Source organism: Rana temporaria, chromosome 4, assembly GCF_905171775.1.
Source record: "Rana temporaria chromosome 4, aRanTem1.1, whole genome shotgun sequence".
NCBI classification, from domain to species: Eukaryota; Metazoa; Chordata; class Amphibia; order Anura; family Ranidae; genus Rana; species Rana temporaria.
In genome coordinates, this window is record NC_053492.1 from 357077441 (window position 1) to 357103108 (window position 25668).

Genomic DNA, 25668 nt, shown 5'->3' on the forward strand with positions numbered 1-25668 from the left:
CAATCGATAAACGCTAATTGCTATTTTTTTTTACCAAAAATAGGTAGAAGAATACGTATTGGCCTAAACTGAGGTAAAACTTTTTTTATATATTTTTTGGGGATATTTATTATAGCAAAAAGTAAAAAATATTGAATTTTTTTCAAAATTGTCGCTCTATTTTTGTTTATAGCGCAAAAAATAAAAACCGCAGAGATGATCAAATGCCACCAAAAGAAAGCTCTATTTGTGGGGAAAAAAAGGACGCCAATTTTGTTTGGGAGCCACGTCGCACGACCGCGCAATCGTCTGTTAAAACGACGCAGTGCCGAATTGCAAAAAGGGGCCTGGTCCTTTACCTGCATATTGGTCCGGGTCTTAAGTGGTTAAGAGAGGCTAACCCACCACTCATATTGGCTGAAAAACAAACTGGGTAGGGCAAATGTGACAATTTTCAGAGTAAAGGGACATAGTCTCTTGTGTAAACACTGGTAGCCTCTAGGTTTAGAAAGTGATTTGTCATTCTTGTGAGTAGGTTAATGTATACTTTAATTGTAGTTGACTGTCTTCTTTAACCTTGCCAATCCTGTTCCTGCATTGCTTCAGAGGTTGTGTAATAAACAGAGAAAGAGAGCAAGGAAAAGGCAGTGCTGGTTTGTAATCCTCCCCCTCCCAGGACCTCATAAAGGAAGTCTTCACCTCTTGTACTGTCTTTGTGCTTATACTCTATAAGAAAAATGGCTACTGCTGAAGAGAAACAAACAAAGAAGGAGAAATTCCTGGCAGAAATTAAAAAAGTTGCAGAAAAGGCCAGTAAAATGACACCAGAAGAGCTACAATTTAGTTATAAGGGAATCCTGTATCCTAGTGTTCTCTGTAGCAAAGAAACTTTTCAAGCCATGGAAACATTAGAGGCTAGAGAGGATGATGTGTTAATTCTAACCTATCCAAAATGTGGTAAGTGATGTGAGTTTTGTTTTGTCATATGCATAGCTCCCAACTGTTCCTGATTCAAGGGACTGTCCCTGATTTGAAACAAAGTTCTTCTGTCCTCCTCATTTTGGTCTGATCTATATATAGTTGTATATAAAATGCACTATTTATCTTCCAAAAAGATAGTCAATATAAAGGAATAGTGGTAAAAAAAAAAAGGAGTTATGGGTTTAACCATTTCAATACAGGGCATTTTCACCCCGTTCCTGCCCAGACTAATTTATAGTTTTCAGCGCTGTGGCACTTGCGCTGTCATGCAACACTGTACCCAAATTAAATTTTTATGTACCCCCCCCCCCCCATAAATAGAGCTTTCTTTTGGTGGTATTTGATCACCTGCGGTTTTTATTTTTTGCGCTATAAACAATAAAAGAGTGACCATTTTGGGAAAAAAACACAATATTTTTTACTTTTTGCTATAATAAATGTAGCGCTACCCCCGCAGGAGCCGCTGGATAGATGAGGGATGGACTGTTACCTCTATAGCTCCGACGTCTAGGGTAGTTGATGAGAGCAGCAATGACGGAATGTCCAAACAGCAGGTGTATTTTCTTGTGCTTTATTTATACCAACACGGTAACCGATAAACTTGAGGTAGATAGGAGAGATGTATGAAGAAGAGAAAAACAGCAGATTCAGGCTTAAACAATACAGAAGCAGTCCTGCTTCTAACAGCACTTTGCTTTCGTCGCCACTCCAGCCGGAATTGGTATAGTGTACCTGGACAGGCCTCTCACACCGACCTGGCAGCCAGAGTATCACTTGGAACCTTGAAGAAGAACAAGTCTCTGCCACAGACCTGATGCAAATGAATATCAGGGAGGAACCTCTGCCACAGGCCCTTTCCCAGAACGTAGATCAGGAAGTAAATCTTCCTTAGTGGATTTAGTGCCTGAATGTCCCTCAGGTAGTTCTCAACTGGTCACCGACTGACAGGTGGCTAACATCCAACCTCCCAATATCCGGTCACCTCGATCCCCGATGGATTATCAAGGCCCTGTTGGATCGCCTGCCTCTCTGGCTCTCCTCAGGCTGACTCCCCACCGAACAGCACAACTCGCTTGGGATCTCTTCTGAAAATTTGGGGACACAGTTAATCACTGGGGCCCCGCCACAGCTTCAGTTGTCCTGGGCCAACAGGGTCCCGGAACCAAGAACACCACGTAGCACGCGCACCCCGGCCTGGTAGGCCACATCGCCAGGGCCCGTGATGCGTGGCCACCCTGAAGGTGGGTGCCACACTAGGAACAAGAACCCCACTCAATGGCGTCTGTTCAAGAAGTACTCTCCCCCAGCATGCCTCGCGAGGGAAAACCCCTCCTGATTGGCTGCTGGCAAGAGGCGCTCCAGACTGAACTCCACTGCTGCCACCTTTCGATGGAAAGACACCTCAGGAACACAGAATGAACCGACAGTACAGCCCAGCTAGAACAGAGGCCCAATTTGCACAAATCACTTGGATGAGAGCTAATTAACTCTCTCATCCCCCTCTAAATTTAAAATAGCACCTAGTCCATGTGTACACATGCGCTACATATATATCACAATTTAAAAAAAAAATTTCCTCAGTTTAGGCCGATATGTATTTTTTTTACATATTTTTATAGCGTCCACAAAAAAGGGGATAGATTTATGGCATTTTTATTTATTTTTTTACTAGTACTGCCATCTGCGTTTTACTGTGTAAATGTGACTGACAGGGAAGGGGTTAACACTAGGGGGCGATCAAGTGGTTAATTGTGTGTCCTAGGGAGTGATTATAACTGTAGGGGGCGTGGTCTCACAAGGGGAGGAGACCGATAGGTGTTCCTCTGTACTGGGAACACACCATCGGTTTCTTCTCACCTGACAGGACGTGGATCTGTGTGTTTATACACACAGCTCCATGGTCCTGCTGTGTTCACGGGCAATCACGGGTGCCCGGCGGACATCACCCATTCGTTTCCTGATTTCACAAGTTACTACTTTGAGAAGAGATCCAGGTGCTTAATCCTAAAGTGAGAGGATCTCTGGACCGAACGTATCTCCACCTTTGGGAAGGTCAGTGGCAGAGACTGTACCAAGGTTTCGTGCGACGCCCTGGCTGCTAGGACTAGTGAGAGAGGCCTATCCAGGGGCACACTACCCACTCTGGTTAGAGTGGCGACCAAAGTTTATGTCTGGAAGCAGGAGTGCTTCTTATCAAGTTCTACACCTGAACCTATTACCTATACCCTATTTCATCTCTTCAACCTATTGTTCGTTCTTTTAGCATGTTCGGTAAATAAAGCAGAGAAAAAGGAACGCAACGTGTGCACATTGACTTTGTTTCAGCTCTCATCCGGTACCCTAGACGGCAGAGAAATGGAGGTAACATGCCGCCCCAAAATAAACCAGCAGCTCCTTCGGGGGTAGTGCTAAATTTGTATAATTCTCCTTTTAAGGGATGTGTAGCAGGGGGTGTGTCCTATGCCTACATACTTTTGCTAATAGGTGTTCCTTGTTCACATCTCAAAAAGTTGGGAGGTTTGCATATGGGAGTCTGTTTACCTGAAGCTGAACTTCAGGCAAACCGCTAAATAAACTGCTAAAATACTTATATGGGAGTTGATTTATCTGGTAAAAGGGATTGTATTTCTGTTCATCCATAGCTGTGATATGGGTCAGGTTCACACCTTGACATTTTTGGACACATTCATTGGCGGCTGGTGCTCAAAATTTTTGGGGGGCGCAAACAAACCAAAAAAACAGAGCCGCTGGCTCTGATAGGCACTTTCAGACCCCAACAAACTGCTGTTATTCAAATAGCCGGCGCTCACCAAGGGGCCGGCCATCTGAATAGTGGGCGGCAGCGGCGACAATACATAGAGATTCATGCACTGCATGAATCTCTATGTATTGTACACCTGACGGCGCAGGGGAGAGAGGGGGCGGCGCTCCTGTGCCCACTATGGACACATTATTAGAACGTGCTAATGCACCTGCACTTTATTGCTAAAAAAAAGTGTCATTTGGATCTTTTGCTGGCCTGCAGCTGATTGGACTGGAAAATAGAGCAAATGGGAAGTTCGCATAGAGAGGAGTTCAGAGGACATTCAAGCGGATCTTTAATGCCAACACACTTGCAGTGCAGTTGTAGTGCAAAGTGGATTTGCCTTTCGTAAATAACCCCCTATGTCCCTTGTGTTGATTCCTCTGCTGTTACTTGTAATTCTTCCCCCCCCCCCAGTCCCGTACCATCCTGCCCTGAAATCATCCGGTGCAACAAGGGTTAATACAATGAAAGGACTGTCACAGGCTCTCATCAAGATGGCCTGACCATGCCTGGCATTTCCACCCAGCTCTGACTTTCAGAAAAGCTGTACATACTACATCAATGAATGGAGAGGGCGGAGCTATCGATCACCCATGCATCCTTTATTCTTTGATCCTGTTCCATTCATAAAAACTGTAGTAATGCTGGGTGGAAATGTCAGGCATAGTCAGGCTGTTTTGAAGTGAGCATGTGACAGCCTTTTAGTTGTACCAGCATTAAAGTGTTTTCCACTTCTTTTTGTTTCCAGTTTTCTACTAGCAAAAGTTAACCCTATTCATCAATAAAAATTCATTTGAAATTATAGCTTACAGAAAGATGGCTCCCGTCCACACTCAGAACCAGCACAGTATACACATACAGTATCTCACAAAGGTGAGTACACTCCTCACATTTTTGTAAATATTTTTATTATTTTCTAGTGACAACACTGAAGAAATTACACTTTGCTACAATATAAAATAGTGAGTGTACAGCTTGTATAACAGTGTAAATTTGCTGTCCCCTCAAAATAACTCAATACACAGCCATTAACGTCTAAACCGCTTGCAACAAAAGTGAGAATACCCCTAAGTGAAAATGTCCAAATCGGGCCCAATTAGCCATTTTCCCTCCCAGGTGTCATGTGACTTGTTAGTGTTACAAGGTCTCAGGCGTGAATGGGGAGCAGGTGTGTTAAATTTGGTTTGCTTTCACTGTCTCATACTGGTCACTCGGAGTTCAACATGGCACAACATGGCAAAGAACTCTCTGAGGATCTGAAAAAAAGAATTATTGCTCTATATAAAGATAGCCTAGGCTATAAGAAGATTTCCAAGACCCTAAAACTGAGCTGCAGCATGATGACCAAGACCATACAGCGGTTTAACAGGACAGGTTCCACTCAGAACAGGCCTCACCATGGTTGACCAAAGAAGTTGAGTGTCCGTGCTCAGGGTCATATCTAGCTGTTGTCTTTGGGAAATAGACATATCAGTGCTGCCAGCATTGCTGCAGAGGTTGAAGGGGTGGGGGGTCAGTCTGTCAGTGCTCAGACCATATGCTGCACACTGCATCAAATTGGTCTGCATGGCTGTCATCCCAGAAGGAAGCCTCTTGTAAAGATGATGCACAAAGCCCACAGTTTGCTGAGGACATTACTGGAACCGTGTCCTGTCGTCTGCTGAGACCAAGATAAACTTATTTGTTTCAGATGCTGTGAAGCGTGTGTTGCAGCAACTAGATGAGGAGTACAAAGACAAGTGTGGTGTCCCAGTACAGGTATTTGCTGTAGGCCCTGTCAGATTGAGGCCCTCGGTGTGTGGGGTCTCCCCTGCAGGGACTCAGCTAGTCATGATGTGATTTACACTGTTATGGTTGATAATACGTTTATTAGGTGTGTATAGCTTTAAGAGGTTTAGTCAGCCATCTCATGTTCAGTCAGAGTGTATTAGAGTCAGGAGGACTAAGTGCTAGACAAGACCTTATTGTGTTGTGTTATACTTTAACTTGTAACAAACTTTGAATGTAAGTTCCAAGGGGAATACAGGTCAGTCTCTATGATCCACAGCTCTCAACCAATGGGCTTCAGTCTCATCAGGCCCTTATAAGGGATTGTACTTCCTGTTTAAGTCAGTCTAGTGCTTCACACAGTTCCTGGCAGAGCAGAGCAAAACACAGTCAGAGGAGAAGCAGTGCAGGCCTGAGGCCTCCAGTTCAGGAGAAAGTACAGCAAAGCGTGGAGTATCCCTAAACACTACAGAACCAGTACTTCAGCTCATTTATCGGATCAATCCATTATTCCGGCGAAAAGCCTCAAGTCTACCGACACTTCAGTAAGTGTATCTATTTTTCAGCCTAGTTAAGCATAGGCCCTGAATTATTAATCCGGCCTCAGCAGCCGAGTATATATACAAGATCAGCCAAGCTCAAGCATTATCAGCTGTGTGATCCTCTAGAGACTGTCTGCAGAACCTTTGTGACACTCTGTTTAAACGCTGTGAAGATTTTGACACCTGCCTTCATGCCAGTAAAGCCTTCGTTGTATTAACTCCTGTTGTGGACTGTGTTATTACCATCCTAACTAGAGGGGATACGGAGGCCCCCGGAGCTGTAGTTTCCCGGGGTATACCAAGACTACAGTGGCGTCACGTGACAGAGAGGGTTAATACCATCTGGCCCTCACTAAGGGTTAATACCACCTGACCCTGGGCTCCTAGCCCCAAGAACCAAGTAGCTAACCATCAAGCGCATGTGTGTGGCCGTGGGGCCCACCCTCCCCGGTCACCACACAAGTGTGTCTTGTCTACAGTCAAGCATGGTTATAGGAGTGTCATGGTCTGGGGCTGCATGAGTGCTGCCGCCACTGGGGAGCTGTAGTTCATTGAGGGAACCATGAATGCCAACATGTACTGTGACATACTGAAGCAGAGCATGATCCTCTACCTTCGAAAACTGGGTCTGCAGGGCAGTATTCCAACACGATAAGGACCCCAAACACACCTCCAAGATGACCACTGCCATGCTAAAGAAGCTGAGGGTAAAGGTGATGAACTGGCCAAGCATGTCTCCAGACCTAAACCCTATTGAGCATCTGTGAGGCATCCTCAAATGGAAGGTGGAGGAGCGCAAGGTCTCTAACATCCACCAGCTCCGTGATGTCGTCATTGAGGAGTGGAAGAGGACTCCAGTGGCAACTTGTGAAGCTCTGGTGAGCTCCATGCCCAATAGGGTTAAGGCAGTGCTGGAAAATAATGGGGGCAACACAAAATATTGACACTTTGGGACCAATTTGGACATTTTCACTTAGGGGTGTACTCACTTTTGTTACCAGCGGTTTAGACATTAATGGCTATGTGAGTTATTTTGAGGGCAAATTCCCACTGTTATACAAGCTGTACACTCACTACTTTACAATGTAGCAAAGTGTAATTTCTTCAGTGTTGTCACATGAAAAATGCGAGGGGTGTACTCACTTTTGTGAGATACTGTATATGCGTTGTGTGAATGGGCACATGCCCAAGGATGGATACAGTACTGTAACTGTTCTGTTCATACTGCATTTGTATTATAAAATGTTGTGATTTTTCCTACAAATTTTTGTAACTTACGATTACAATAAAACATTTATTGTGGACAGGAGTTGTGGACAGGTGTTTATAAAGTGATATGGAGCATATAAGAAGGGCAATTATTGTGTTCTGAAAAAAGGAAAAAAGTGCGCTTACCAATAAAGTTAAATACAAATAGTGAACAAGCTGCTAACTCAAAAATGTTATACTAACATAAAATCTTATACAAAAAAATGTGGAGTAGCGCTTACAAAAATAATAATAGAAGGCCTCCAAATGACAAAAGGCTGTTGTGAAAATGTCAATCCAGATACTATAGTACATGTGAATAAAATCAATTTAGTCAAACAGTCAATAGTCCAAGTGAAAAACAAAAATAGGAGCGTGACGCCCCAGGCGATAAATAGGATCTGGCTTCAATGTGGATAAATGCAACTTGCTGACCCTTACCACAAACGAAGGTCCCAACGGACCTAGTCAGACTGGAATCGCTGAGTGTATTGAAGAAAGGACTAGTCTGTGTAGAAGGTCCCTCCCGAGGTCATAAATCCATAATTAGAGTAACCAGAAAGAAAGAAAACTCATATAGTGTAAATCTGTGTTGAAATATACACCTAAGTGTATCACCCTGTGACTGGCAACAGACAGTGTGAACATAAAAACCACCACCAGTACACACACTGACCCTTACCAGAGCATAGGATCCATCAGGACCAGTCAGAGCATAAGGAACATACACAGTGAGCAGCAATGGAGCGTCTCAGCCGATGTTGGAACAGGAGATGCAGTAAATCCAAAGTATAAGGGGAGGAAAGAGAACTCACATGGCGTGATATCGTATGGATATTTATTAAAAAAATAGTATCACTTAAAGTTAGGTACAGAAATGTCAGCAGAGAGAAAAAGCCGGCCGGCGTGACAAAACAAATCCTCAATTCGCGGTGACGTCAGCACGTCGCCTCCCTACGTTTCGTCTGCTCTAGACGTGGTCACGGGAATGAGGAGACGTTCTGCGTCACCGCATATATACGAAAAAAGGGCGGGGAATCAACCAGACAACAGTCTCTGAAGATCACCCGTCCGCCATCTTACTTGAGGGCAACAGTCAGGGAAACAAATATAATTGCATACATAAGAACCTACACTGTTATAGGAACGTATCCTAACGACGGAACCTTAGATGTAATCTCTTCAGGGGACCGTGGGGGGAATACTAAATATGCAACACTCAAAAACGAAACTAATAAACAAAATAAATGAAAGGAAGGATCATCTAAAAACGGTAATATACATCCTCAGAGACTGATGTCTGCCTGGCCAGCGCAATGGCAACATTATTATAAATGCAATCAGAAGATATATAAAATCAAAGATCAAATAGGACTTGATAACAGTCTGAACACTGCCAGAAAAAACTGATATATGTCCTCTGACCCTGGTGCTTCATTCAGTGACCTAAATAGCACCATCATTAATATCTATTAATGGTAATTGATATAGATACAGTAAGACAGATATAAAAGGACCATTGCTTGCCAACAATGACCCAGTTAGAAAAACTGCAAAAAATTAATTAAAAGTATGCAGTGTTTGATAAAAAACATATAAACATGTGAAACATATTAAATTGTTAAAAAGCATATAAAAAAGGTTAAAAAAGACAAAAATATTCAAATATGAAAAACAAATGAGGTGGATATCCTGCACCTAAGCGTTATCGATGAAACAATTAACATCTACCTCTATGTTCATACCATGAGGTTCATAGCATTTTAATTGGTGAATCCACATCATCTCAGATCTTGAGATGCTCCTCACCAAATCACTCCCTCTCCAGTGTGCCTGAAATTTTTCAATTCCTAGAAAAATTGTGCCCACAGGATCCTTATTATGAGCCAACAAATAATGTTTGGACACAGAATGATTAGGGAAGCCATTACAGATGTTCGTGAGGTGTTCATTCAAGCGTATGTGGAGGGGACGTTTAGTCCTTCCCACATATTGGAGTCCGCAAGGACATTGAAGTAGGTATACCACTCCCACCGTAGAGCAGGTGATGAATGTTTCTATTGGGAACCTCTTGTTTGAATGTCTAGAGCCAAAGCTAGTGGTTTTCTTAGAGATTTGACGATTGACCGCACAAACATTACATTTGCCACATTTGAAAAAACCCACAAGACCAGATAGAAACATGGAAGGGATCCTGGGTGGATCCAGGACATTAGGGGCCAACTTATCCTTCAAGGATGTTGAACCCCTAAAGATGACACGGGGTTTATCTGGTAATATTGCACCCAAAATTTTATCACTCTTGAGCACATGCCAATGTTTACTGATGATATGTTTAACACTGGCATGTTGACAGCAATAGTCTGTCACAAAAGGAGTTTTGTAACTGCCACTTTGATCATCTCGGGGTTTAATGCAAAGTAAATCCTCACGATTAGTTTGGGTCACCAAATCCAAAGTATCAGTCAAGGAACCACGGTCATAACCCTTTTCGACAAAACGTTCAGTAAGAACCTTAGCCTGATCAAGGAAAACGTTATGTTTACTACAGTTCCTTTTCAAGCGGAGGTATTGCCCCTTGGGCACAGCTCTAAGCCAAGTGACATGATGACAACTGTCACTTGGAATAAAGGCATTTCTGTCAGTACTCTTAAAGTAGGTGGCAGTGGTGAAAGCATCAATGTCTGCAGAAATGGTAAGATCCAAAAAATTAATTTTTTGCTTACTGGCCTCATATTTAAGTATAATCCCCCTGTTGTTGGTATTGAGGAATGTCATGAAGGTTGATAACTCATTCTCAGACCCTGTCCAAAGGAGGAGGATGTCGTCTATGTACCGCGCCCATAACCGAATATGGGGCCTAGTACCAACACAGACGACATCCTCCTCCCATTTGGCCATAAATAGATTGGCCAGACTCGGGGCATATTTGGCCCCCATCGCCACTCCCACAATTCGTGCTGACGTCACCGCGAATTGAGGATTTGTTTTGTCACGCCGGCCGGCTTTTTCTCTCTGCTGACATTTCTGTACCTAACTGTAAGTGATACTATTTTTTTAATAAATATCCATACGATATCACGCCATGTGAGTTCTCTTTCCTCCCCTTATACTTTGGATTTACTGCATCTCCTGTTCCAACATCGGCTGAGACGCTCCATTGCTGCTCACTGTGTATGTTCCTTATGCTCTGACTGGTCCTGATGGATCCTATGCTCTGGTAAGGGTCAGTGTGTGTACTGGTGGTGGTTTTTATGTTCACACTGTCTGTTGCCAGTCACAGGGTGATACACTTAGGTGTATATTTCAACACAGATTTACACTATATGAGTTTTCTTTCTTTCTGGTTACTCTAATTATGGATTTATGACCTCGGGAGGGACCTTCTACACAGACTAGTCCTTTCTTCAATACACTCAGCGATTCCAGTCTGACTAGGTCCGTTGGGACCTTCGTTTGTGGTAAGGGTCAGCAAGTTGCATTTATCCACATTGAAGCCAGATCCTATTTATCGCCTGGGGCGTCACGCTCCTATTTTTGTTTTTCACTTGAATTATTGTGTTCTGCAATAACACTGGGTTTTTCCTTATTCAGGTTTGTCATAAACTGAACTAAAATATTTTTTGGGTTATTTAAACAAAAACAAAAAGGTGATAAAATCACTTGACTGCTCAGACTCATCAGCGTTGTGTATAATCTGTTGTGTTGCATTGTAGGAACAAACTGGACAATACAGATACTACATGAAATACTTTTTGAACTGCACAACAAAGAGCCGACATTGGATCAAGCTATGTTGGAGTTTGGAAATCCAGAGAAGTTTGAGGTACAGTATATACAAAAACTGTCATAGCTTTAAATACTCGATAAGGTAATGCATAATCAGTAACTATTTACTTTGTAAATTTGTAAACGGTAACGCATTCTGACATAAAAAGTAAAAGTAAGACTGCATAAAATCTCAGGTCTTCTACATATTACATAAGAGAACCAAAAAATATATTGGTTGTAAATCTTACATGATAATGCCTTTTAGTCCGTCCCCCTTTTCTCTATTAAGGAAAAAATGCATATGTGGCAATTATTTTGTTATTGGACTGTCCACTTTTGGGTAAACATCAACTCTGGTAGACTTAACCCATAAAAAAATCAAACCAGGCTGGTTAGTAAAGGCAGTGATGATATAGAAACTTCAGTAAGTTATAGCCGCCAATCACATTTCAATTTTCTGTAGGGAACTCCGTTAAGAGCAGGGATGAGGTTTGAGTTCAGACTCAAATAGGTCCAAACTTTGCTTGTTTGGCATTCAGTGAACTAAATAGGGTGTTTGCCTACCCACCACGCTGAACCTCCAGCTAAAATGATAAAATCATACATTTAACAGTGATATTGTTATGGCTGCTAAATATGACAGCATCCCTGAGTCAGGGATTCCTGGCCAGCCACTAAATGTAAATTGGGGGGGGGGGGGGGGCTGACATCTCTGATCAAATATGGCCACCCGACCAGTTTACAAAAATTATATAGAACAATATAAAAATTTAGAAGAAAAAATATCTATATAAAAATATATACAAAAAAGGGTAAAAAACATATGGCAATGATTCCCACTCAGCAAGCAACAATCCATTAAAAGTATACCAACAATACATAATGACAAACATACATAATCAAAGGTATTAACATAATCATAAAATATTATTAAAAATGTTAATTATATAAAATACTACAATTTTAATAAACCACAGCAAAAAAATTAAAATTTTAATTGGTAAAAAGAGATAAAGTGGGGGAAAGAGAGAAAGTGGGATTAACTATTTTATAAATTGGTTGATACCCTGTTCAATGTTGAAACCCAGTGGTACATGTACAGTATGTTTTTAATTCGTAGATGCACGTGGTCTCAGTTCACAATATGTCCCTTTTTGCGTTGCTACTTCGCCAGTGAGGGCTATGCTTTTCAATAACTGTAAATAATGTGCCTGCCAGGTTCTTATTATGGTACATAGCATAATGCTTTAAAACACTATGACCTTTGAGTCCTCTTTTTATGTTCCCTATATTTTAATTGAAACTTAATTGTAATGTGCTAGTATATTGCAAGCCACACGGGCATTGCAACATGTAAACTACATTTCTGGAACTGTAAGAAACAAAGGAACTGATGTTGTGTTTTGTTTAAACTGAAAGATGTTACTTTACATCCTCTAAAAGCATTGACTTGACACACTACATTTTCTGCAAGGATAGTAACCGTTCATATTATAATAAAAAAAAAAAAAAACAGGTTTGACTTGTGAATCATAGATATTGGGGGCAATACAATTTCTCAATTCTGGTACCCCCCTAAATACTACTGATGGGAGTATCGGGTAATGAAGGCCGAAAATACGATCATTTTTTAGAATGGACCAATGTTTTTTGATGTTGTTCACCAAATAGTACTGTGATGAAAAGGTAGTGATAAAGGTGTCTGAACTTGTTGTGTTATCTCTTAATAATTGTTCATGATCGTGTTGTTTTACCTGTTGGTTATTGTTCTATTGAGTGTATCTAGATCATAATCTTTTTCAAATGTTTGTGCTTGCTCCAAAAAGTCTTTAGTACTTTTAGCCTTAGAAACTGGCTTTATTTTAAAGATTCCACACAAATCATATCCATTTATCTCACCCCTAGTTAACAGTTCTTTTGCAAAATGGTAGCATTGGATTACATATGTGCATATAATTAAGTGCTGCAGCATATATTTTTTAAATGAATGGGTTAGCTTGCATCAAACAAAGACAATCAGCTTGGAAAAGCAACAGCTTTAGAGCTGCGTAGCAGTGGCGTCACAACAGTTGATTAAGGAGGTACCAAATTTATGTCAGTTTGTGTGATGAGCTGGGATGTGGACAGGTAAGGGACACCTGGGGTTATTGACTTGGCTTCATATGTGACTCTAACAGACAAATGCTGCTTTCCTTTCTCCCTCTGTACATTTAATATTTATTGGTAAAAAAAATTAACATAAAATTAAGCTTATATAACTTTTCTTTTCCTTCTCTGAAGTACATGAGTCAACAACCATCACCAAGAGTCATCTCCTCACACGTTACATGGGAAAACATTCCTAAATCTTTTTTTGAAAAGAAGACCAAGGTATAGTATTAGTAAGATTGTTGATCCATTTGCAATTTTTTTTTTTTTTTTTTTAAATAGTGTTGAAATATAAAAAAAAAATACAGATTTGCTATTTTTGTTAAGTACAACTTCACCTTTCCAGCAAAGTTACAAAAAATAACATTTAACCATCTGCTTTGTAAACTTTGTTTTCATATAGGCTACATAGTTTAGCAGTTTCTATGCTGCTGTACCTATAGATTTATTCATTCTGATTTTGTATCTCTTGAAAGTAAGTGGATAGATACCGTGTTTCCCTCGAAAATAAGACACTGTCTTTTATATTTATTTTTTATTACCGGTAAGTATGGTACAACAATCTAATCTGTGGCTTATTTATCAGGAATCTGCACAGTGGAGCTGGGATGATCTCTTTGGGCTCAGTAGCAGACTGTTTTCTGAAGCTTTTCCCCCTATCCCCTGGTGTTTGTGTGGGGTGAGAGAGACCCACAGACTGTTGCTGGTCAGTGCTGGGGAGCAGCTTTACTTCTTCCCCTGAGGACAGAGCGTCCTGCTCCTCACTTCACTGAGGAGACTTTTTACTTTCACTTTCACAGACCGGGACTGACAGGGGGAGCCGACCTTATTGATGGGGCTGCTGACACCTCTCCGGTCACCTAGAGATACCGTAGCAGCTGTCACGATGGGGCAGAGGATAAGGGCTGCATGACTTCTTTACAGCTCCGCACCAGTACACTACATACGCCTATCACGTCTTCTTTACCGTTACGCTACGCATAGTCACGCCTATCACAATGTCTTATTTTCGGGGGTATGTCTTATATTTCGGAAATGTTTAGAAATCCTCCTATGGCTTATTTTATGGATATGTCTTATTTTCAGGGAAACACGGTAGGTCCTGTGGTATAGAGGATGCTGCTGCTTGCTATAACTTCCTCACAATGTTTTTTGCTGCATATTACTGAGCACACCGCTCAACCAGATTTATATGTTCACTACAATTTTAACCAAAATTCTTTAATGATCATGAGGTTACCTCTTATACACCAGCCACAAACCGTATTGGTGACTGGTGAGTAACTATATATATATATATATATATATATATATATATATATATATATATATATATCATTTTTTTTTACTGCCTCTGAATTCCCCTGCATGTTATTCTATGTGTTAATGCACACATATGGTTTTGGCATGACTAAAATACGACAAAACTAAAATGCCATTTTAGTCAAAACACTAAAATTAAAATGCCATTTTAGTCAAAACACTAAGGCCCCTTTCACATTGAGGAGTTTTTCAGGCGGTACAGCGCTAAAAATAGCGCTGCTATCGCGCCTGAAAAACTCCTTCACTGCAGACTCAATGTGAAAGCCCGAGGGCTTTCACACTAAGGCGATGCGCTGGCGGGAGACAAAAAAATCTCCTGTCAGCAGCATCTTTGGAGCGGTGAGAGGAGCGGCATGTATACCGCTCCTTCACCGCTCCTTCCCATTGAAAACAATGGGAAACCGCGGCAATACCGCCCGCAATGCGCCTCTTTAGATTTTTCACTCCAGTAGTATATAATGAGTTTGGACATTGTAGAGAGCTGTTAACTAATGAATTACAATTTAATTACACCCATTAGGATTTTAGATGACTAAAGTTAGTTTTAGTCGACTAAAACGTAAGACCTTTTGTGTGGACATAAAATGTCCTGGAGATTTAGTTGACTAAATTCGGCTAAAACAATTGCAGAAGACTAAAATAGGACTAAAACGCCATTTTAGTCCTAAGACTAAAACTAAATCGAAATTTGCTGCCAAAATTAACACTGGTGGCAAGAGAGTTTAGTGGCAAAAAAAAAACAAACACTGCCAATGTGTTCTGGAGTGGCAGCATTTTGGCAGAAAAAAATGCTTATACTGTAGCTCCTAAACTCTGGTGACCAGCTTTTATTTTTTCTAAGCGGAGCCCGCCGGCATTCTTATTAACCAGTGAATAGCTGGTGGCAGAAGCTGGTAATTGTGGTAGGCCATCAAAGGTTGCAAGAGTTGGTAATGATGACAGGCTAGGAGAATCATCAGAAGCTGGTAATGGTGACAAGCCAGGAGAGGTTGCAGGAGCTGGTAATGGTGGCATGCAAGGAGAATTGTCAGGAGCTGATAATGGTGGTAGCAAAGACCAGCAGAGATTGTAGGAAATTGTAATGGTTGCAGGCCAGGAAAGGTAGCCAGTCCATAGAAGTGCATGGACCATCCGATCAGACCAGCCTGAAAAACAGACAGGGGGACTTGATCTGATTGTCTGTGTGAAAGAACCTTTACCAACACATTTTAAGGAGGCAATAAGATTTTCCATACAATAGATCTCATTAACCTTAGAGATCAATTTACCTATAGTGAGAGGATCAGAGCTCTTCTATTTTAATGAAATACACACTCTTGCAGCATATAAGCTATTAATTACACAATACGTTTTGTATTGTTTCCTGGGTAACTGGGAGAGACTGAGAAGGTAAGTAGCAAGGTTATTCCTAAAGGGAGATCCCTGTGAGCTTGGCAGTTTGCCACGTACCTAGAGAGGTAGGCATCTATTACACGTTTAGCTCACAGGAGGCACCAGAACATTAACAAGTGTCTGACAGTTTTTGCTTTGATAGGTGTGGATGATGTACCCAGATGCCTGCTGGACCGTCATTGCAGAGCAGCAGAGATTACAGACTGAAGAACATGGTAGAGGCCAGCAGGTCACCTGTAGACAGACAGCAGGCACTGGCATACTGGCAGGTTTTTGCAATCATAGAAAAATAGATCCTACTAGAGGGTGGTTTCTAATAATGAAATTGTGTCTGTTGCCATAGAAAGGACTGTAGAGGCAGGTCCACCATGTCTTGTTCAAGGTCTACCCAACTTTTGAATGTGGCATGTTTACACCTACCTGGTACTCTCAACAGGTGGACTGAATGAAAATATGTGACTAGGCTTGGAAAGCCTATACCTCCTCCTGGCCAGGAGTGTGAGATTATGACACCCACTCGATTTATTTGCCTATAGGAAGTTGATAAATGCTGTCTTCAAGGTATAACAAGCGAGGTAGGACATTCCTTTTTAAAATGCTGTTCATCTTTGTTCCAGTGTTTTAAAATTAGAAGGTCGGTTATAAGGAAAAATTCCCGAATGGAAGAGCAAAATCAATAATTCCGTATTCTAAGCAAAAACTTTTGGCCTGAGATAAACTTTAATAATAACTATCTTAATAATAGCGCCATTTATAATGTATTATATACCTATAAAATTATGATTGTGATAATTCAGAACAATCATTTGCATAGGTTACTGAAGTAACACATAGTGAACAATACTTTTTTTTACCAATTTTTTTTTCTTGCCATATTAAGCCTCCTTTTTGTTTTTGTTGTTTTTGCAGATGTTACTCATTCTTCGGAATCCAAAAGACACAGCTGTGTCTTTCTATCATTTCTCAAACAAGAATCCTGTGCTTCCGACATATGAATCTTGGGATTTGTTCTTCAAGGATTATATAACTGGAAATTGTAATGACTGAATAGGTTTAAAAATACAGTTAAAAAAAATAAAAAATAAAGTAGACAAAACAAAATAAATTCATATTTTTATTTTTAGATGACGAACTGTATCATGCTCCCTATTAATTGAAAAATGTTGGCATTACTTTAGTTTTATAATGCTATTATATAAAATTTATAAAAAAGAATATAGCATAATAAGCTGCTTTATGTTGAATGTGAAAACTTTTACCTGTTAATTGCCAGTTGGTTCTAAATCTAAACCTACAGGTAGAATACCAAAACCTTTTAATGTAGGAGACAGTAGGGTTGGTTTTACTAAAGGATTAGATATGTTGACTTACAAAGTGAATGTTGACTTATTCTAGTGCAGGAGTGGGCAACTGTGGCCCCCAGCTGTTGCTGAACTACAAGTCCCATCATGACTCTGCCTCTGGGAGTAACTGCCAGTCTACCCATTATGCCTCTGCCTCTGGGATTCGTGCTTGTAATTGTCAGTTTTGCAATGTCCATGTAGTTCCACAACAGTTGGAGGGCCACAGTTGTTTGCCCCTGTTTATTGAATTGGGTGAAACCAAGTGAAAATTCACTCTGCAAAGAACAACCAGTCATGTGCAAGATAAAAATGGATTTGTGCTTGCACATGAATGGATGATGGAAGTCAATACAATTTCACCTCATTCTCCAAGCTAAGGGAAGTTTCTTTGTAAAGTGAATTTTCACTTCGCTTAATAAATAAAATAAAGTTGTACTGGTTTCATTCAATCATTTGCAAGTACAAATCCTGTTTTTTTATTTTTCTTGGCCATTAATGAGTAATCTTTTGAAAGTGATTTTCCCTCCCTTGATGTGCTTAGATATCTAAAAATTCAATTTGTATTTATTTTTTACGGAAAGTTAGCATGCTTTGCTTTATTAGTAAACCAGGGTTACTGTCAATGTTTTATGGTATTGTAACTGCATATTGTCTTTTATTTTAGTAATCTATGGATCGTACTTTGATTACACTCTTCAGTGGGAGAAACATATTGATGATGGGAATATCCTTGTACTTACATTTGAAGACATGAAAGCGGTTAGTGTTTGCCCTACAGTCTATAGTAATACTAAAAACTTCTATTGTTCGCAGTAAAGCTGTTATTTTGTACCTTAAAATTAGTACTGGCTTTGTCTGGTAGATTTGTGTACAGAACCAATACATCTGTAGAAGATATCAAGAGGACTTACAGATAATTAGGAATTTATTTCATCAAAACAATACATTTAGCTTTTGGCTAGCATTTGAAGTTCAATTGTAGTAATACAACCAACGGTCCATATCTTTGTGGCTCTTCAGCATCATTTAAGCCTATGTCCCTACAAATGTATTTGCTCTAAATAGTTCCAAACCCAAAAATGCAAAAGACAATGCACAATATAAATAAAAACCATTACATAGACTTTGCTAACTGACAAGAAGTCTTTTTACCTAATTTTGAAGCTTAATTTACTTAATACAGGTCCCCCAATGCATGTAGTCCATTTTCTTTGCTAGAGCAGTTGCCAAAACCAACATGCTGTCCTGCTCCTGGGACCGTTACTGAGGTGTTACTACTTGGTATCAACAGAACTTACAACATTTTTATATAGTTTCTTGTTTCAAAATCAGAATTTGTATTTCCTTTTCAGACTTTACTCACCAATGTTTTATTAAAGCCCTGTACACACGATTGGATATCTGATGGACTGTAATCCGATGGATTTTTTCGTCGGATATCCGATGAAGCTGACTTTCATCAGTTTTGCATACACACTATCAGACTAAATTCCGACCGTGTCAAAACGCGATGATCTACAACACTACGACGAGCCGAAAAAAGTTCATTGCTTCCGATGCCGATGCGTCGACTTGATTCTGAGCATGCATGGATTTTTCTCCGATGGAGTTCCACACAGACAATCTGATTTTTTCTATCGTTTTTTTTATCCATAGGAAAAATTTAAAACATGTTCTATTTTTTTAACACCGATGGGGGAAAAAAGACCGATGGGGCCCACACATGATCGGTTTGTCCGATCGTGTGTACACGGCTTCATAGTAGTAATTCAAACTATAACCCTGGGAAATCTTTTTGGTCATAGAATAGATTGATCCCAAATACAGTACCCGAAAGCAGCAAGTCTGATTTATGGCTGCTGATGGTCAGGAAAGAATGGCAGACTAGACAGAAGATTCGCCTGGCACCCTGGCCTGTAGTTTTCATGCTTGAACTGAAATCGCCTATCTTTTAATCAGAAGAATTAAAACTCTTCATGTATATGACATTTGTGTGCGAGAATTTTTTTTTTTTTTTTGTTTAAAGCGGAGGTTCACCCCTACAATATACTTTTTCCCCTTAGATGAATGCTCGTTTTGTCTAGGGGAATCGGCTAGTTGTTTTAAAATATGAGCAGTACTTACGGTTTACGAGATGCATCCTCTCCGTCGCTTCCGGGTATGGGCTGCGGGACTGGGCGTTCCTATTTTGATTGACAATCTTCCGAGAGGCTTCCGACGGTCGCATCCATCGCGTCACGATTTTCCGAAAGAAGCCGAACGTCGGTGCGCAGGCGCAGTATAGAGCCGCACCGACGTTCGGCTTCTTTCGGCTACGAGTGACGCGATGGATGCGACCGTCGGAAGCCTCTCGGAAGACTGTCAATCAAGAAGGAACGCCCGCTCCCGAAGACCCATACCCCGGAAGCGACGGAGAAGATGCATCTCGAAAACGGGTAAGTACTGCTCATATTTTAAAACAACTAGCCGATTACCCTAGACAAAACGAGCATGCATCTAAGGGGAAAAGAGAAAAAAAAAATGGGTGAACTCCCGCTTTAATTCGATCTTTTTGAACCATAAATCAAGCACTGAAAGCAGTGCAGGAATTGCAGTCCAATGACAGAGAAGCATGATATCCACACAGAGGAGCAAATGACCATGTATACATACAGGGAATGTACCAGCAGATGCAGGGGTAAAGGAAATCTGTACTAATCACCCCCCTCCTTTTTTTTTGCCAGTTGCCTGGCAGTAATGCTGATCCAGTGGCTTTAATACTTACCAAAGCACAGTCATGGAACAAGTACAGATTAGAAGTTCTCCTCTCACTGTGACTTTCTAATCTTAAAGCGGGGGTTCACCCTTAGAGGGCACTTTTCCCCCTTAGATTCCTGCTCGTTTTTACTAGGGGAATCGGCTATTTATTTTAAAATATGTGCAGTACTTACCCGTTTACGAGATGCATCCTCTCGGTCGCTTCCGGGTATGGGCTTCGGGAATGGGCGTTCCTTCTTGATTGACAGTCTTCCGAGAGGCTTCCGACGGTCGCATCCATCGCGTCACGATTTTCCGAAAGAAGCCGAACGTCGGTGCGCAGGCGCAGTATAGAGCCGCACCGACGTTCGGCTTCTTTCGGCTACGAGTGACGCGATGGATGCGACCGTCGGAAGCCTCTCGGAAGGCTGTCAATCAAGAAGGAACGCTCGCTCCCGAAGACCCATACCCGGAAGCGACGGAAGAAGATGCAGCTCGAAAACGGGTAAGTACTGCTCATATTTTAATACAAATAGCCGATTCCCCTAGACCGAACGAGCAGGAAGCTAAGGGGAGAACAAATTTTTTTTTACAAATGGGTGAACTCCCGCTTTAATGCTTGTTCCTGGTCAGAAACCTCAACTATTGAAGCCAAAGGCAGCAATGGAGCTCCTATTTTTAGAGGGAGATTAGCAATGGCAGACCCCATATTTCTTCAGTACATGCTTCCTTTAACATGGGTACAACTGTAAAGGTGTGTGGAAAAGAAAAGACTGTATACATTCATTAGCTTTTTGTCCTCCCTAAAATGCCAGCCACCAACTGGAGTATGAGCACCTCACACACCCCCCCCAACCCTCCAAACAAACACAGCATACTGGCCCTTCCGCGGCCTAGTTTTTTAACTGTCAGAGTCCTTGCGTCAATTTGTAACTTATTTATTAATGAGGGCCTACCCTTATTGTGAACAAGATGAAGCTGAGTGTTCACCTCCCTCCATAGTGAATTTGTTTGCTTCAGATTACATGAAGTCATGTTGTTCTTAATATTATAACACCGTATTCTTAGATCTTTCTCTTTCTCTTTCTCATAAATTATTTATATATGTGTTTTCTGTCTAAAGGACCTTTCAAGAGAGTTGAGAAAAATAAGTGACTTCTATGGCTTAGCTCTGACGGATGAGCAAATCAAGGTGGTACAGGAAAAAACTACTTTTTCTTCTATGAAGGAGAAATCCGGTAACACACATGGAGATCTTGGGAATGTTTTCTTCAGAAAAGGTAAAATATTAAAACTGATTTATCCTGTGTTGTACAAACAAATAACACATAACATAGATCTAAATCATAGGCGTGCGTACAGGGTGTGCCAGGTGTGCCCAGGCACACCCTAATGTGGCGCAGATTCCCCCTGTTTAGACAGCTGATATTTCACCCAAGCCCCCTAAAAAATACAATTGTAAAAAATAAAAAATAAAATAATAAAAATAAAAACTACTGCCCTAGTGACACCGTCCATTGAGCTGCTGTCAGACACGCAAATGTGTTTGAGCTTTGGGGTGCTCACCCTAATGCAATAGGCTGTGCACACCTATGCGCACAACCATAGGCGTGCACACAGTTGTGGGCTATGTACATGTCATCATGTAACGTTTAAATGGATATCGAATAAAATAATTACTGCCAGCTTCCCTCCTCTCGGCTGTTGCTGCTGGGATGTTTCAGGAGTGGGGAAGGGGCCAGTAAATATGTAATTTACCGGCCCCTTCCCTTTCTGAATGAACACCGTGAGTGATCGATAGTGTGTGTTTGGCTTTTGGAGTGCACACCCTAATGCAATAGTTTGAGTTACAAAAATAATAACAGACTAAATCTGTTCACTTCAGCCACCCAATCATATGCAAAGCAAAATTATTTGTGTTCAGAAAATTTGCATATCTCCATGGATTATTTTCTTTTTCATAATAAAATGAATTATTTGTAGACCGTGTTTTCCTGCTTACTGTGTTCATTAGAAATAGTATTTTCAGAGCTTATTTTCACAACCTAATTTAACCACTTCAATACTGGGCACTTTCACCCCCTTCCTGCCCAGGCCAATGTTCAGCTTTCAGAGCTGTAGCTCTTTTATTGACATTTGCCAGGTCATGCAACAGTGTACTCTATTGTTTGGATCAGATTGTGGTCCAGTGTCACCTCTATTGGTTGGATCAGATGGTGGTCCAGTGTGACCTCTATTGGTTGGATCAGATGGTGGTCCAGTGTGACCTCTATTGGTTGGATCAGATGGTGGTCCAGTGTGACCTCTATTGGTTGGGTCAGATGGTGGTCCAGTATGACATTTTATTTGAGACCTAAAGTGCTTTCTTTTGGTGGCATTTAATCACCACTTTTTTTTTTTTTTGCGCTAAACAAATGAAAAAAGACCGAACATTTTGAAAAAAAAAAAACGTTTGTATTAATTATAACATTTTTCAAATAAGTAATTTTTCTTATTCAGCAATGTGTGCTGATGAGGCTGCACTGATGGGCACTTGTGAGGCTGCACTGATGGGCACTGGTGGAGCTCCACTGATGTACACTGATAAGGCTGCACTGATTAGGCGGCACTGATGAGCACTGATAAACTGCACTGATAATCGGGGCCCTGGTTATCAGTGTACATGTGCCCTGCCAGACTTGCTGGTTATTTCCTCACGCACTGACAGCACATGAGAAAAGGAATGCCAATAACCATCAAATTTGTTTACATGTGATTAGCTGTGATTGGACACAGCTAATCACATGGTAAAGGGCCGTTATGATTGGCCCTTAACCTTGATCTGTGATCAGCTGTGTCCAAGGCATACATCGGTCGCAGAATGCGCCCGATGTGTGCCCCAGGGGGTGCGTGATAGATGTGTTCTGGAAGGACGTCCATGGGCACCCTCCAAGAACAAGCGAGCCTCGCTGTAATCATCTTTAGTCTATGACATGGTAGTGAGGTGGTTAAATATAAAGTATTTGGTTTACTCTATAGCAGAATATTGGTCTTTTTGTCGCTCATTTCAAACATCGTACAACTTGTGTCCTTGTAAAATTTATGTCGTCTGAAAAAAATATTTCAAGTGACTATGCTGCAACGATAGGTAGGGAGACCGCCGCTCCAGGTGAGCACAGGCAAGTAATCAATGTCCACTCAGGAATCACACGGGTGCTGGCAATGCATAGAATTAAGCAGGTGGGAGAATGGATGGACAGCCGCACTCCAAAAAGTCTTGTTGAAAAAAGACGTGCTCTTTATTGTAAAAAGGAAAAAATGCACAGCACACAACAGCATACAGTGGGATAGACAGCTGACGCGTTTCGCATTAACAACTAATGCTTAGTCATAGCTATGACCAAGCATTAGTAGTTAATGCGAAACGCGTCAGTGGTCTATCTCACTGTATGCTGTTGTGTGCTGTGCATTTTTTCCTTTTTACAATAAAGAGCACGTCTTTTTTCAACAAGACTTTTTGGAGTGCGGCTGTCCATCCATTCTCCCACCTGCTTAATGACTATGCTGCAAGATAATAAAAATATTCTGAAATGCAACTGAACAAGTCAAAATGATCTGTGGTGTAAAATATGGTTACAACTCTGACTGGTTGCTACATGCGCCCCAATTTGCACCACACATTGTTTCATTTTAACAAGCTCAAAAATGTATTATGTAATGTATTTATTTTTTATGAAGTGTTTTATAGGATTGCAGTTTGATTCCAACTCTTTAGTTATAATAACTATTATTGACTTTATTGCTCTTAAAGGAGAAGTAGGGGACTGGAAGAGTCTTTTTACTGAAGAACAGAGCAAAGAGGTGGATGCACATTTTGAAAAGTATCTTGCTGGAACAAAACTAGGAAATATGATAAACTATGAAAAATATTGCACTTTTTAATGTGATTTAGTCTTGTACTTTAGATCACTTTTTCAAGTCCCTTTTTATGTGACTGTATTAAATAAAAGCTAGATTAAAGAATTGTTTTTTTTTTGTTTTGTTTTTTTTTCTATATAAAATTCAGTGGTTTGAAGCTTATTGGCATAAAGTTGGTTGCACATGTTACTAAAAGTAGGACACCTAAGGGAGGCACTTTTGGTTGTGCCAAATTACAGTGCCCCCCTTCTCCCTCCTCCTTGCCCTGCTGCCGGGCCAGTAAAAGAGCACAGCAGGATTTGTGCATTCGCAGTAGGGACGCGGCTGTGGCGGCGGCAGCACCCAACGGCCGATGGCAATATCGGCTGGGGTGCTGACAGGTAAGTATCCTAATATTAAAATTCAGCAGCTACAGTATGTGTAGCTGCTGATTTTTAATTTTTGGAGGGGAAGTCCAAAACACTGCTTTTAAAACAAGCACAACACCTTGCTCTTAAGTGGAAAACACACACTGTATACATTATGTAACATCTAAAAGAAAGCTGATTGTTATGAAAAGGGGAGCTGGAGGCTTTTATAGCAGTAATCAAGGAAAACTACACTTACAAACTTACTTACAATTACAAAATACACAAACTTTTACCCAGCCAAGTCAGCAACTGGTAACCAGAGTTGGAGACAAATGTTGGAAAATGTCTGCTCGATCCGTGCATCCAACCAATAGGCTGCAGTGCTGTTCAGTGTATTCCGATGGTGGGAGAGTCCTGCTTTCAGAATACAATGACACAGCGGGGAGGATTTCCACATCTACCGTACCTTGAATGTGTGGGTGGTATAGCAGGGGTAACTTTACGCTGGGAAAAGCCTAACGTAAACGGCGTATCTGTACTGCGTCGGCCGGGCGTACATTCGTAAATTCGTGTATCTAGCTGATTTACATATTTCTAGGCATAAATCAGCGTACACGCCCCCTAGCGGCCAGCGAAAATATGCAGTTCAAATACGACGGCGTAAGAGACTTACGCCGGTCGGATCTAATACAAATCTATGCGTAACTGATTCTAAGAATCAGGCGCATAGATACGACGGCTCGGATTCAGAGTTACAATGGCGTATCTGGAGATACGCCGGCGTAACTCGTTTGAGAATCCGGGCCAAGAAGTCTAAGGACATGGTAAACCATGTCCTGTGGTCTGATGAAACCAAGATAAACTTATGTGGTTCAGATGGTGTCAAGCATGTGTGGCGGCAACCAGGAGAGGAGCACAAAGACAAGTGTGTCTTGCCTACAGTCAAGCATGATGGTGGGAGTGTCATGGTCTGTGGCTTCATGCGTTCTGCCGGCTGGTTGAGGGAACCATGCATGCCAACATGTACTGTGACATACTGAAACAGAGCGTGATTCTCTGCCTTCAGAGACTGGGCCGCAGGGCAGTTTTTTAACATAACAACCCCAAATACACCTCCAAGACGACCATGGCCTTGCTATAGAAGCTAAGGGTAAAGGTGATGGACTGGTCAAGCATGTCTCCAGACCTAAACCCTATTGAGCATCTGTGGGGCATCCTCAAATGGAAGGTGAAGGAGCGCAAGGTCTCTAACATCCCCTAGCTTTGTGATGTCGTCATGGAGATGTGGAAGAGGACTCCAGTGGCAACTTGTGAAGCTTTGGTGAACTCCATGCCCAAGAGGGTTAAGGTAGTGCTAGAAAATAATGGTAGCCACACAAAATATT

At 41.2% G+C, this 25668-nt stretch overlaps 1 protein-coding gene across 1 annotated transcript; it reads left to right on the forward strand.

Annotated features, from left to right (window-relative positions):
- The first annotated feature begins 632 nt into the window (after positions 1–632).
- LOC120937551 (sulfotransferase 6B1-like) lies at positions 633–24036 on the forward strand. Its single transcript, XM_040350867.1, has 7 exons — positions 633–936; positions 11040–11149; positions 13375–13464; positions 16867–16993; positions 17965–18059; positions 21160–21316; positions 23827–24036. The coding sequence occupies exons 1-7, from the start codon at positions 717–719 to the stop codon at positions 23955–23957; spliced, it is 930 nt and encodes a 309-aa protein (XP_040206801.1). The 5' UTR covers positions 633–716; the 3' UTR covers positions 23958–24036.
- Positions 24037–25668: the final 1632 nt, after the last annotated feature.